This window comes from Podarcis liolepis (genome assembly GCF_965112155.1).
Source record: "Podarcis liolepis genome assembly, chromosome: 10".
Taxonomy (NCBI): domain Eukaryota; kingdom Metazoa; phylum Chordata; class Lepidosauria; order Squamata; family Lacertidae; genus Podarcis; species Podarcis liolepis.
In genome coordinates, this window is record NC_139562.1 from 18,551,707 (window position 1) to 18,567,195 (window position 15,489).

The 15,489-nt window shown below is 43.7% G+C and overlaps 1 protein-coding gene and 1 long non-coding RNA gene across 2 annotated transcripts in view; one reads left to right on the top strand and one right to left on the bottom strand.

Moving 5' to 3' along the window:
• Positions 1-778: 778 nt before the first annotated feature.
• LOC310687149 lies at positions 779-4,467 on the bottom strand. Its single transcript, XR_014516272.1, has 2 exons — positions 4,239-4,467; positions 779-1,157 (listed from the first exon to the last, which is right to left on the bottom strand). It is a non-coding gene; the product is annotated as an uncharacterized lncRNA (long non-coding RNA).
• Positions 1,288-15,489, top strand: part of CACNA2D4 (calcium voltage-gated channel auxiliary subunit alpha2delta 4) — a 165,971-nt gene continuing 151,769 nt past the window's right edge. Inside the window, 2 exon segments of the mRNA XM_083461820.1 lie at positions 1,288-1,472; positions 6,036-6,117. Coding sequence (XP_083317946.1) covers positions 1,345-1,472; positions 6,036-6,117 — 210 coding nt within the window. The 5' untranslated portion in view covers positions 1,288-1,344.

The following is a 15,489-nucleotide window of genomic DNA, read 5'->3' on the forward strand; positions in this document are numbered from 1 at the left end:
CATGGAGTGTGTTTACTGTAACCTGACCTTGCAAGGTATGAGAATTAAGCCAGTTAGCTCGGGAATCTGAACCCCGGGAGCAAAAAATAGTCCTTCACACCTTCCTTCCTGCCCCTTAGGATTCTGTCCTGCACCAGGCCATCACCCATACTCCACACTGACCTTGAATTCTTTGGCCTGACTAAAATACGTTATTGAACTGTGATGATGTCTTCCATTTACCAGGTTGTAGAGATGTGTGTTGTAGAAACTACTGACTTTGTGTGGCTTGTGCTTTGCCTACTCCTCAGCAATGCAAGTCACATGGTCACATGCATCACTCTGCCCACTTTTACATCTGGACCCACCCAGCACTGCCATACAGTCCCTGAACAGTTGCCCATGAATGTGCGTCTCTAGACTGGAATCTAGATAACTATAATTCACAAAATAATATGCCACTGAAAATTCTGATATGACGGACGGCCAAGGTAAGTTTCCGCCCCATGTTCTAAATTCTTTCCTTTGATCCCATTAGGACTGCATAGATTTCGCAAAGAACAGGCTTGTTAGTTCAGAATATACATAGCTTTTGTATATTTTAATTGCTGTAAGACACAATTGGATTTTTTTTATTCAAAAAAGGCACCTAATAAATTAAATAAACTAAACTAAGGTACTAACAAGGAGAAGGAGCCAAAAACAAAGAACTAAATTTGATTTGGAGGGCAGAGCAGGAAATATGGTAGACAAATATGCTGATGCCCTCTATGATATCATGAAAAATGCTCTGTGGGGATCAAAGGGCAGGAGGCTTTTTTTATTTCTGAAGTCGTGATGCTGTGGGCTTGGAGTTGGCTGTTCCAAGCTCTGATTGGACAGACTGATGCCTGTCTTCGGAAATCAGAGTAATCCTAGCTGATTTTATCCCACTCCAGTTCCCTAAATCTGCTGCTGTTGCTGCTCTACGAGGGGATTAAAGGGCCGGCAGTGGATTACGTAGATACTGCTGCTTCTGCTGTTTCCAGAGTTCCCCTCAGTCTGCCATTCCTGCAGGGCACAGAAGTTGGATGTCCACTATTGCCCTTCGCAGCCATGGGGTGGTGGATCTCTCTGAGTCGCCCCATCTGACTTGAACCCAGCAGATTCAGGTGCCAGTTCCTTCAGGGAGCTGTAGCCTGTTTGGAGAGGGGTGGGGAAGAGAAGCGATGTCACAACACAATTACAATAGGATGAAGGCTTAGGTGTTCCCCGTTTTTCGCTCTCCCACCCTTACCCCAGCAGAACACCATGCTGGGGACTGCCTACCTGATGCCAGGAGGACCATCCTAAGGGAAGGAAACAAGGTCAAGGATCCCTCGGTCTATGCAATTGATCTTGCTGCTGATAGTTTTGGTGTGGAGGATGCTGCCAGGTGGCCTCCTGTGGCTTTTTCTCTCACTCGCCTGCCTCCTGCCCTTCACCAGGTCCCAGACAAAGATACCACTCGAAACGTAAGTGGCCTTCCCTTTTGCTTGTTTGTGTTACTTAGCCCTTTGCTGTCTCCCCAAGCTGCCTCTGTTGCTGTTTAATGCACCATCTCATAGGTAGGCCTTCTCTTTCCTTTCAAGAACAAAAATACTCCCATCCTGCCATTTACTTCTGATGCTGCTTGATATGAATGCAATGTACAAGTGTAGTGCAGGTTAAATATGGTCATCCTGAATCTGGTGTTCGGCGTGACTGGCCTACCGGCATGCATCTTACTTTCTGTACCCTTCTCAAAAAAGTCCTTTTCTTTTAGAAGTTTTTCAATTTACTCACTTGAAATCACCAAATTTTTATTAAAAGTGGTAGTCTGGTGCAAGAATAGTCTGGAAATGAAGGAGTGCAGGGAATGTGTGCCAGCTTTGGATGTGCACACGTCCTGCACAATCTCCCATTTGGGTATTATCACCCTGAATTGTCAACCTTACCCAGCAGTAACCAGGCATGTGCCTGGCTGTATAGGGCTGTAGCATCTATAACTGCTCTTAGTGTGCCAAAATAAGGAAGGGAGAGGGTTATGGGTGCTCTGTGTAAAGTCATCCTGCCTCAGGATGCAGGACAAGCTGAGATGTTATTTTTTAAAAAATCAAAAAATCCCAATTCTGCTAAGAATCAGGTGTGGCTCAGAAAGTGCAGCATGGCAGAACAGGGGAAAGACTGAACAGGTCAGCTTGTGTGATTAAAAGAAATAAATGTAACCTCTCCTCCCCCCGCTGCCCCCAGTCACCATATTTGATTGAGGTAGAAATCCTAACCCCACATACCTGTGAGTAAGCGCCACTGAAGTCAATGGGACTTACTTCTGAGTAGACATGGTGAGGCCTGCAGCCATTATTCAAGCAAATACCTGATACTGAACCTGAGGGTACCGTGGGCAGGTAAAATATCTAACAGCTCCCAACCCTGCTTGGTTTACTACAGTATGTCTTAAACCCTCGTTTTCCTAAAGGCTTCCACAGTGCATTGCCAATTTTTGCTGCGCCTTTCTTTTCTTTTCTTTCCTAAAATCTATAAAGCTAGAAAGGTGGTTGTGAATGCTGGAGCATAATGCCACAATGAAGCCGGCACCCCAAGGCCTAAGGCAAATAAAAATGATGCAGCCCTGCCTTAATTAGCTGGTTTAAAATGAGCACCACCGATCAGAGCTTCTCCCTTCCCACCGCCACTCCGGCCTAGTTATAGCTGGCTGGCTGAAGATGAGGGGGTTGGTGAGTGAGGTTGTCTGAAAGGGTCTTGAAGCAATTTCAGCCGTTTTGGGAAGCCCATACTGGAAAGCTCTTCACTTCTGTCTTTTTCTGGGCCTAGCCACACAACCCGAGCCTTCCCTCCCTTGTAGCAATGAGGAGGAAAAATGAAAAGCAGGAGGCATTACAGGACTCTAGAGGCACAGGGTGGACATGTGTCTTGCTGTACAAACAGCACCCCTATATTTCAAGGGTTGTTGAAGGGCTGTCTTCTATTTCAGGCGCTGGGAAACATTTTCAAGGGCCACTGGATGTTGATTGTAGGCAAGGCCAGGTGTACAAAGTGTGTAGAGCGATTAATGCAACTCTTCTCTTTGTACAATAGGCTATAGTCTAACCTCATGCAAGTCAGAAATTTCAACATAATCTCTTCAGGCAAGAAACAGATTTTGTTGCTGTTCAAGGACATATTCCAGCTAGGCAAAAGAAAGAGGGGAGGGGGAGGGGGAGGACGAATGTGGGGCATGGCCTAGCAAGAGTCTCAAGGGCCAGAGAAAGACGCTTGGAAGGCCACATTCAGCCTCTTGGCCTGAGTTTTTCCATCCCTTGCTTTATTTGAAGGAGTTTTCTGTTTGAAGGGCTGTCTAGTCAAAGGAGCACAAGTAGCCATCAAAGTTAGTGACTATACAATCTTTAGAAGACATCTGAAGGCAGCCCTGAATAGGGAAGTTTTTAATGTTTGATGTTTTATTATGTTACTCTGTATTCTGGAAGCCACCCAGTCAGGTGGGTGGGGTACAAATAATAAAATTATTATAATTATTATCTTTCAGTTGTCCAGCAGCCGTTGACACCTGGACAGCAGAGTGAGCAGGCACCTACGTTATGTTGTTGTAAGCCCACTACCACCATGTGACCATAGTCATCCACAGAAGATGACTGTATTTTTTACTCAGATCACAGCAATTAATTCTAAATTCGCATCTATATTATAAATAGGCATATGAAAATTTTATACCCTCTTTTTTCCGGTTGACACACATTACCAAAAAAAGAGGAAATGCAAGTGGCACATAATGGGAAGGAGGTTGCGTGATAGGAATGCAGAGAAATAGACTGAGGTGGGGAAGGGAATGGGAAGAAGAGGGATTATAAGCAGGTGCTTCTTATCCTCCTACTCTGCCCATGAAATTTTACAAACAACTACCTATTTATTTATTTATAAGGCAGAAGTACCGGTACCCTCAGGTTGCTTCACAAGTGACATTTTTCGTACATGGTGGCAAAGGCTTCAGCCAGGTCAAAACAAGAAAGTGACCTCATTCATAGGCCTAGCTTGGAGAGCTGGCTCCTTATATTCCTTTCCTGCTTTGTTTCTTTCATTCTCTCAAACAGTGGTGGCTAGTTCCCAATGGGAATGGTAGGGCAGAAGGCAGGGACGTCAACAGGAGGTAAAGCTACAGCCAATAACAGGAAGAGCCGACTCATTAGTTTTTGGTTCCCATCCTCTAGTGCTATTTTTCTAGAAAAAGAGGTGCCAGAACTAACCCTGAACACCTTCCTTGTTCTCTTATAATGGCAATGGTGCCCACTTGAGAGTTCTGGCAAGTTGTGACTGAAAAAAACAGTCCTACCATTCTTCCTGCTGAATTCTTCAAGGGGCAACACTGAGACTAAGGAATAGGAAACTGATAAACACATACACTCCCAGGCTGGTTGTAAATAGGAAGGCCGGAAGGTGGGAGCTGACTGAGAGCAGACTAGGGTCGGTGGGCCAGTGCGCCATTCACCCTAAGATCCAGCCTCCACTGCTCTGGAACCACCAGAACATCAGAAATGTTCTCATCATGCACAGGTGAAAACTAATCTGTGTAGGCCCTTTTAAGACCCAGATGTTCATAGTTATACCTCACCTAGGCCCAAACTATATGCGATTCTTGCAGAGTTGTGTTTCAAATGTGAATGTGCCCCAATTATATCTAAAGCATGTTTATGAGGCGTTAAAAGGGTGTTTGGGTTTAGCCCTCTTTATCTTTGCCATGTACACTTTGAGGTGTAACTATGGAAGCCCCCTTGCTCTTTGATTTACATTACAAACACATCAGGAAGAAACCAAACCTTGCACTGTTCGCAATACGCTGTCCCAAGGACCTACAGTAAATGTACAATTGATAACAATCTTGTAAGAAAATAAGCACTTCCCCCCCACATCTTATATGAGTGCTGGCATATGTTGCTGGAAGGAAATAAACAATTCACAGTACAGTGTCATGGGACTGTTTAAACAAAGAACAGCTTTATGCCTCCAAGGGTAAATATTACACAGCAACACAACCTAGCCTCAGAAACTGAGGTTCTGAAATTTTTGGCTGCAATCCTACAGTAAGGCTGCTTAAAAACTACTGAAGTAAAGGGATTTAAGAAGCTTAACTGTGCACAGGATTGCAGCCATGGAACACAAGCCATACGTTGTTTCTCCAGTTTAAACTTCATTGATTTCATCCAGTTATTACTCAACAAAATGGAAATATGGCATAGCGATTAAGTTTCAGAGCTATCTCCCTTAACTGTTACCATGGTGGCTGATGTGCATAGAACCTCCGGTCACCAACTCTTCTGAACTGCTGCTTTTCTGCCCCATGTAATCCAACAACATGTGGAGGTTCCTCAACCCTGCTTTACACATCAGTAATCCAACTCCTTGTAGTCCAGCTAGGGCTAGCAGAAGTTGGAGTCCAACAAAATCTAGAAAGCAAGAGGCTACCCATTCCTGGTGTGGAGACAACTTGACTTAATTAATCCAAGCAAGCCAGCAAAACTACCCTGCTTATTAGACATGTAAAACGTTAGTCCTATAGTCAGTTGCCTGTTAAATTATTTAAAATTATATATAAGAGAATACAGCTTGTTCTGAGCTGCTGCTTTGTATTGGCAGAAAGACAGGGCTGGTATCAGGAGGGGCTGCCTGTATTGTTGGGTACCTATCAAGATCCACACTGCATCAAAGCCCCCAGTGCTGAACCCTAGAACCCCCTGGTCATATTCCTCCAACTTGCTCATATTCCTCCTGCTGCTTGGTCCACATGCCCCTCTCCAAGTAGTGACTAGAGCAGGAAGGAGAAGCAGCCTCCACCTAGGACTCACAGGGAAAGGGTAGGCAAATGAGTAGAGGCGGCAATGGCAATTCCCAATGAGGGAATCTAGCTCAAGGGTCCCTCAGAATCTGAAGTCAACATTGGCAGAGGGAAATAGCAGCATTTGAAGTGACCAGATGCATCATAATTGTTCATCTGGCTGCCAAACATGGAAATAACTGACTCTTTTTTCCCCCTTCCCCCTGTATAGAGTGAAGTCCTGGGCTGATGCCTTTGGTGCGGACTTATATTACATAGTCACAAAGTATTCTGGCTCTCATTTATTGCAAAAGGTAAGTGGTATATAGGCCACATATACTTTTCATAGAAGTGCAAATATCCTTCATTATAATCTTTTGTGCAAATATACCGTATTTTTCGCTCTATAACAAGCACCCGACCATAACACGCACGTAGTTTTTAGAGGAGGAAAACCCGTAGGCATGCCACCCGTAGGCATTCCCTCCATAACACACACACAGACATTTCCCCTTACTTTATAGGAGGAAAAAAGTGAGTGTTATGGTGCAAAAAATACGGTAATCTCTTCTCCCCCTCTCTCTTTAAAAACATATTTCAGAAAAAGCAAGTATTAGGATACTTCATAAGCTTTGATTCTTTTCAAAATTTTGTACCTTCTAAACTTGAGAGGTTCACAACATATCACCAGCACCAAAGAGAATGTTTGTTCTGATATTTGTTGGAGACAACAATGCTTCTGAATACCAGTTGCTGGCAGGGGTGTAGGAAGGGAGGTGCAGGGAATGTGGTCCGCCCTGATTGTCATCCCTGAGGGGGTGACAAAATGGCACACTTACCTGAGCCACGCGTCTCTCCTGGGAGTGACGCAGTGGCTTGGGGCCCTGTGCTGCCCCAAACGGCAGCATGGGGCTTGCGTCTGCCATGCAGACTCTGTGGGCAGCTTGCTGTGGCGCCCCTCTGGGTGAATTGCCCTCTGTGTGCTGGAGCAGCTAGCTATGCCCCTGGTTGCTGGAAACCATAGAAGGAGGAAGTGCTCTTGTATTCGGGTCCTGCTTGCAGGTTTTCCACAGTATCTGGTTAGAACAGGATGCTGGACTAGATAGGCCACTGGCCTGATCCAGCAGGCTGCTCTTTTATTCTAACAACACCTCCAAGAGAAGGGGGACACCTGCATTACAGTGTTGACTAGCTCACCTCAGCAGTTTCATACTATTTAGCCTTACAACATTTTCTTGGGGCCAATTATTAAGATAGAGCAGTACCTAGGATAAGAAAAGTATGTGGAACAAGCACCTAGCAAAATTAAATAAACAAAGCTGTAGTCTTTCCCCAGTGAAGTATTGGTGTTTGCCTTGTGCTCTTTCTTTGGCTTCTCTCAGTAACATTTTTGCTGTCATGCTGCTTGCATCAATATTACACAGTTATCGCCTGCCCCCCAATCTCTGCTGTTGCCCCAATACACATAGCTTTCAGCAAAGTATAACCTGGCAAATTATCATCCTGGCCTTTAGGCAGGCATGCTTTTGACCACATGCTCAGGGAAAGAGGTTTTATGGGCAGAGAAGCAACTTATTTCGCAAAACCTCTGAGAGTTGGAATGGGCTCCTTTAGTTACTATGGTAACTATACAAGATAGATAGCCTGATTCATTTGGGATTGTGCAGATTCTTTTCTTTACAGGCATGGGGAATCTATGGCTGTGTAAAACTTGTTAGCCTAGAACTCTCATTATTCTTGACCGTGCTGGCTGATGTTGAGGAGACAAGTTCAACAACATATGAGAGGCCACAGGTTCTGTTTCACTGTTTTAGGTGGTTTTCACATGTGACACTAAAAAAATGTGTTGTCTCATGTGAAGTATATTTTAGAAAATCCTACCATGCTTTTCAGCGGTAGTCAGCTGTCCATGTCAGTACCGTGCTTGACAGTGTTACACTGCTGGGAGAGGAAAATATTGTCCACTCTGTCTGTCACTGTCACTGTTCTGGAGGCATATTGGCAGCAGGGTGGGGCAGTGCTGTGCTTCTTTGAGAGTGTGCTGAGAAGTTAATATCCTGCTCAGCACTAGAATGGGAGCATACACACCAGCAGTACATAATGGCACTAATGTCTGTTGTATAGCATATGTGGTTTAAAAATAGCAGTTGTGGTTTTTCTGAACAAACAATGTTTTGGTTCATCATATTCCATAGTACTTTGCAGTTTTGTAACAGGTTATCAAAGATCCTATGCATAGACTAATAAATAGTTTTGCTGGTGTGGCATGATTTGGTATTTTTCCATCTCACACTTTCCTACACCTTCTATGGACTGTTTATTCTCCCCCACCCCAAGACAGAGAATAGGTAATTGCTATGGGGTGTGATGGTACAGGAAGAGAGGGCATAAGAACAAAAAATAAAGAGCAAAGAAGGATTGGGCAAATGATTGGCACTTCCCTTCGTGCAGGCCATATGCACTATTTTGCCTGTAAATTAATTGCCTTCAATAATACAACATATGCCTGTTATATCTGCTTCAGTAGAAGTGTATCATTATTGTAGTTTATTTTTCTGTAGACTGCATGTTTAATTGGTGAGCTGTTTTAATCCTTACTAGAATGTATTCAGTTTTCATTTCCTGTAGTTAATCCTAATAATAATAATAATAATAATAATAATAATAATAATAATAATAATACCACCATGTGGTGAGCTTGGTGTGTGTGTGTGTGTGTATACACACAAATAGAGAGAGATATTGTCCCCAGTAGTAATACCATTTTTCATTTCAATGACATTGGTTAATTTCCTCATTAAGTAGAATGAAACACATCTATTGTACATTCCCTGTTATAGCTCAAGTTTTTAATTGCTTGGCAAAGGTATTCTTAGCGACTACTAAGAGTTTAATAAGAGTAATCTATCTTTATGACGACCAGTATGCTTTACAATAGGTAGTCTGAGGCTGCAATCCTAAACATGCTTACTAAGGAGAAAGTGCCATTGAGCTCTGTAGGACTTCCGCGGAAACATGCATAAGATTGTAATGATAACTGAATCAAAATGTAATTTATGCCTAGTCAGGATGTTAATCTTGACCAGTACATCTGGGCAGCTCCACAGTGGCCCCAGATACAGAAGTAATTAGCATCATGACATTTCCAACATCAACACTAATTAATGTGGGCTGGAATGCAGAAGAGAAACCAAATACACAATCCAGGAAATGGATGGTTTGACAACTTTTGAAATCTGCTTTTTCTTTACGCCCTTTTGCCATTCCTAATTTAGCTTCACGTCTCTTATCGTGCTTCTTTTGGTAGATTTTATGATGGCTGAACTGACTTTTTGTTGGCAAGTTTTCAGGAGTACCTCAGCCAACAAGGTCAGAGTCACAGGGCTTCTGAGGGTGGTAGACAGAGTTTTGGTGGGGAGCTGCAAGCATTCTTGGATGACATGGATTATTTAGATCCTTTCCAATCTGGGTTCAGACCTGGCCATGGGACTGAGTCACCCTTGGTCACCCTGATGGATGACCATTACAAGAAAGTGGAACAAGGAGGGTGCAACCTTGCTCCTGCTTCTCTTTTGATACTGCTGACCATAGTAATCTTCTCTGACTGGCTCTGTGGAATGGGAATTGGAAGCACTATTGCAGTGGTTCTGATCCTACCAACAGGACCGAGTCCAGAGACTAATGCTGGGAGAGTGTTTTTTGGCCTCCTGGCAGGTTTGGGGCAAGTACACTGATGACACTCAGTTCTGTTTATCCAGATCTGTTTAGCATATAACACCTCTGCTAAGACATTTGCACTGGTTGCTCATTTGATATCAGGCCAAGTTCAAGGTGTTTTCATTTGATATCAGGCCAAGATATCATTTGATATCAGGCCAAGTTCAATGTGTTATCAGTGCCTTTCCCCCCAGGGGGTACTCAAGGGTACGCAGTACCAGCACCTTTCTTTCTTTCTTTTTTCTTTTTGTTAAAAAGTGTAGTACGTGTAATAATTTCATGGTGAGTACTGGCACGCATTTTTCTAGAAAAAAAAGCACTGGGTGTTATTATTAGTATCTAGAACCCTTAAGATCTTGGACTAGTTTACTTGCAGGATGACCTTATCCCATATATGTGGACTGCTTTGATCTGCGAAATTGACCCTATTATGGATGCCACATAACACTCATTCTGCACTCATAGTGTGGCAGCACCTGTACTTTGGAACGCCGTGGCTATTGACATCAGGCAGGTGCTTTCACTGTATTATTTTCGGCACCTCTTTAAAACATTTTTATTTTAATAGGCAACCCTTTCCAGATATGGAGAAGTAACATGTGTTTTTATCTCTTTTTAGTTATTGCTGATTTAAAACATCTTTGGAATATTTTTAAATAACTGAGAATTTTTATATTTTCTTTTACATTTTTGTAAAATGCTTCAGAGGTTTTCTGGCAATCAAGCAGTATGTAAATCTTGTCCCCTCTTGGCAGATGCTCTAGTGCTTGTTTTTAAAATAGAATTATTATTCTTGCTTGCCCTCTGATCCAGCCAATAAGAAATCATACAGTAAAAACATAACAGCCTCCCGGATCAGGCCCATGGCCCATCCTGTTCTCACAATGGCCAACCAGGTGCCTGTGGGAAACCTGCAAGTAGGTTTTCCACTTGTCCCATCCTGTAGTTTCTAGTGATCGGTAGCCAGTTTGATGACATCACAGTGCCTTATAGGCAAACAAGCTATACAGGCAACTCCTGGTTTGTGCAGGGGTCGCATTTTGGGTCATTGCGCACTTGCGTGAAATTGCGTACAACCAGAACACCCAGTGAAAAAGCCTGCAAACACCCTGTTCTGCCCCCACCCTGCCCCATTTTGTGATTTTTAATGACGTTTTAGGGTTACTTCTGGGTTTGCTGTGATGCAGTCGCTGCCTGTATGATGACACCACTAATCCAAATCAGAGTGAGGGTAAAGTTTACTGGCTTCACCCTGAATGAGGGAACTTTTTTTCTCTGATTCTAAGTCACCCTTTCTCAGTATTGCTGAAATGGGTAAGTGGGTTAATGGGTGTGATCAATTTAATGAAACACACCTACCCCACCCATTTCAGCTCAACCATAGATTTTATTGACTGGATGTTTGGAGCACTGTTGATGTTACAGTGCTAACCAGTGCCAAAGGTGCTAACTTATCTTCATTGGAAGTGTACCTTTTTGCTATGAAGTGATAAATGAATTCTTGTGGCTTTCCTGTAGGACTCGTCTGACAAATGGTTCTTGGTATTTCATTACTTACATAGATCATTAGTTTTCCCCATGAAATCCGCAGATGCCTGTTGGGATTTGTGTGGACTGGAAGTCCTATAGCTCTTATTCTATATCTGCTGTTCTCAATTAAACCTGGTGCATCCAAGGAGGCAGAACTTTATCCTTTTTCTGTGGCTTTTAAGGATGTTTGTTTTGCGTGTTTAGACCTTTTAACCTCCCCCTTAAATAAATTCAGACAAGACTCAAATTTTGGTTTGGATTTGGCAGAATTTAGTCCACAACTTTATTGATTACATCAAGTGACTGGTTGCATAGGCTCTGCTTCGACGAGCTCCCTGCACCGTGGCAGGTAGCGCTGACCCAGGGCACCAGCATAGGTCAGCCTAGGGTGAACACCTGGAAGAGCGGAAAGCCGGGGTCAGGCTAGTCCACCACCCAGATGTCCCCCTGGTCTCAGGCACGGGCACAACCCCTCTCAAGGTTGACCAAACCATTGAGTCCCTGGATTCCTTTAACGGAATACCCTTCTCATAGGGATGGCAAGAGCGTTCCCCCATCCCTATCACCTGAACCAGAGCCTATCCGCAACCTTACAAGTTGTGACAATTTGCTACACGGCAGGCAAAACCCAAATGGCAACAGCCAATCAGCCAAGTGGGGAAAATTCCTGCCGTGCCCCTGTCCCAACGACAGACGACACACGACGGCATAGCAAGGTCAAGCGCAAGCCCTAAATATGAGGTGGGCGGGTGTTCCGATGCACTGGCCCAAAGAGGAAGCTCAGGGTCACGTGCATGGGCATATATAGGTCCCTTGATTCGTTTGGCTAGCATCCCATTGGCCTGATTAAACCCAGCATCGAGGGACCTACCAACAGGGTGTTCCGGCTATCCAATTGTACCCACCCACAACACAGGGTTTGGTTGCCAGGTCGCACCGCAACATGTGCCCTCTTTGAGGGAGGAAACGATTTCTCTTTGCTGTCTCTTCTATGAGTCTGTAACACTGTGTAAAAATGGTTCTATTTTGGCTCAGTGTTGTAATGGCTTTAAATGTCCCACAAGGGTTGTTTGCCCTTTGATGCAATATACTCTGGAGAAGGGATATGAGTGTGCAGCTTTCTGGAGGATGGCATACCATTTCTGTATGAATCAATGCTGCAGAGAACGTGAGTCCTGTCAAAATCTTCCAGTGCTGCAGTTGTGTCTGTTATTGCTTGGAGGGGAAAGCTTTAGGTGGAAATATTGCTCTGTCAAACCACCTTTCCTAAGCTAATCACTCACTTTCTCTGCCATTGTCTTGCTACTAAATTTCATCATGGGAATGAGGCATCCCACTTAGGTGGTTTGGGGAAAGTAGCATATATCATTCTTTGCACTTGTCCTCATTTCTCTGTGAACATCAGAGTTGGATGCTGCAAGCAACAAATCACTTTTCTGTTTTATAACAAATCCATTTACTGCTATAACTATCAGAGGAGCTGACAGAGAAACCAATAAGATGTTTCGTGCAGCACCAACTCGTCTCTTTTCCCACGGAGCCCAGTATGATGTTTCCATCCTCAAGAAATTGAATTTGACCCAAGAATGTGCAACACAGTACTGAACCAGGTTCTCTGTTGCTAAGCTGTTTCTCAGGCCCAAACTAAATTTGATAGTAAACCAAGTTATTTAAATCTATGTCTGAATTATGTAATCACATATAAAGTGAAGGACAGCCGGTATTTTGATGCATGGAACTTAAGTTAAAGAGAGTAGGGTTCCTGTGGGGATCGGAGGGAACTATTTCAATTTATGACACAACTTTCACTTGCAGTGAAACATTTGATGTAGACCTAGCTTCTGCTTTAGCTTCCCTCCGCTTGCGTCCATACTTTATAACTTAAGCATGGAGATAGCAGATGAACTGTGACTTTTCCAAAATATAGTAGTAAGAAGCCAGAAGCTGTGAAATGTAGTCTGAGCCCACAAACAGCAATCTAGGTCGGCTATTAAAGGTATAATTGCTGTCACAAGCGCATGATGCCCACAGGCGGTGCAGGGACAACTGAAAGAATGGGCAGAGGAAACATACTGGGTTGAATTAGGCCACGACTTTATTTATTACAGGAAAGGGTAGGTTTGGCTAAGGCATTGGTTTAACAGGGTACCCCCACAACTAAGGATCTGGTCCAAAATTGTGACGGTTGCTATGAGGTAAGTGAAAACTTGCAAGCTGGCCAGTTTGCTTGCAGAAAATTCCTCCCTGGCCCCGAATATGGTGAACAAGTAAACAGTAGCAAGGCCCATATATGTGTGGTATACATGGTTCTCCCACTTCCCATTGTATCTTCACAACAATCCTGTGAGGTGGGTTAGGCTGAGAAACAGTAGGTGCCCCAAGGTCATCCTGTAAGCCTCAGGTCTTTCTTTTTTCGTGTGTTTGCCTGAACAAAATGTGGAGGGCACTGTTCCATTGTGAGCCTACCACAGAATGTATTATATACATCTGGATGACACACCCTTATAGAAAAGAATGAAAGCTTGTAAGATACAAAAGTCTCGCTGCTTATCTTCATGCTTGTTGTTCCACCCTGAATCACTCCGGTGTCATTATTGTTAATGAATTCTGAGATTGTTAATATTTGATCTAGAAAGACAGACAGACAGACAGACAGACAGACATTTCTATGCAGAAGGCACACAAGAGATTCTCATCCAGCTGTGCATTCCGAGGTGGGATTTCCTGATCTCACAGGGGAGGAGCACAATTTAAACTCTTAGAGTAGCAATTTTGCTGAGCATATTTGTCAGCAAAATTGTGTTGCTGAATCAAGTGGATTAGGCAGCAGATGATGTGTGATGATGAGTATCATGAACTTTCCCATTAACCCCTAGGCCTTCTGCCTCTGGTCCATGCACACCTCTCCTTTGCAGCGTTACCAGGCTAACCTTTGTGATCACCCTCTCCTCTTCCCTGCTCCACTAGCATCAGCATGGATGCAGAGGCTGTATTTAATCCTGCAAAGCCCTTGCATTGCTAATCACACCAAGCAAAGCTGGCAGCTTCTATGCATGCCTACTAGGGGCTTGATATGATTCTATTTCTGGCTGGCTGCCTCCTCCCCTTTCCACCCTCAAGGCATTTCTTACCCCACATATGCTCCACAGTTTTCTCTAATGAATGAATGAGCCTTTATAATGGCAGGATCTTTGATTGCTCATCTTATTCCTCCAAATTATCATTACAGGTAATATAATTGTCCATATATAGAGAGCTTGCAAAATGCCTAAATATTCTTTAACATCAGAAGTGCTTCCAATTTATTTTGAAATTATTGGTGCATGCAAGTTTTTCACTACATCTGCCTGATTACATCACCAAAGTGGCAACACCACATAATTTTTTTTTACATGTAATCTGGCTTTTCCCTTATCATGGAAAATCTGATAAGCCTGGTGTACTTCTGCAGTGCCCACTGGTGTGGAAGCCCATTAGAGCATTTTGTGGCTGGTTTGTCATGTGTGTGATGACATTGCAGTGGATAGATTCTGTCAACTAACCATGAGGAACACTTGGATGAAGCTGATTATTTGGACCCACTCCCATCTAGGTTCAGACCTGGTTTGAGGCCAAATCACCCTGACAGTTATCTGGAGAAGGACAGGGGAAATGTAACCTTGTTAATTCTCCATCTCCCAGTGGTTTTTTGATACCATTGCATTGACTACAGTACAGTGGTACCTTGGGTTACATATGCTTCAGGTTACAGACTTCGCTAACCCAGAAATACTACCTCAGGTTAAGAACTTTGCTTCAGGATGAGAACAGAAATCGTGCTCTAGCGGCACGGTGGCAGCTGGAGGCCCCATTAGCTAAAGTGGTGCTTCAGGTTAAGAACAGTTTCAGGTTAAGAATGGACCTCCGGAACGAATTAAGTACTTAACCCGAGGTACCACTGTATATGTAGTTTTGGAGTTGGAGCCACTGTAATATGGTGGTTCCACTTCTACCTTCAGGGCCTTTTCCAGAGAGTAGGATTGAGAAGCTCTTCCTCAGCACCATAACAGTTTTGCTGGATCATTCCATCCTGTCCTCAGCGCTGTTCAACACATATATGAAACTGTTAGGAATAATCATTAGGAGATTTGGAGTGAAGTACAACCAGTACGCTGATGACACCCAGCATTCCATCTCTATTTCTCTGTGTCATCTGACTCGGGAATGGTTGTGCAGATTCTAGAGCAGTACCTGGAGGCAGTGGTGAGATGATACAGTAAGTGGCTGCATCCTGACAGATACAGACAGAGGCATTGTGGGTAGGCCGTTCCTAGGTCTGGGAATTAGACAAGCTGCCTGTTCTGAGATGGGGTTGCATTCCCTTTGAAGAAGCAGGCATATGGTCTAGGGATGCTACCATAATCAACAGTGATCCAGCACATAACCTCCATGGTGAGGAG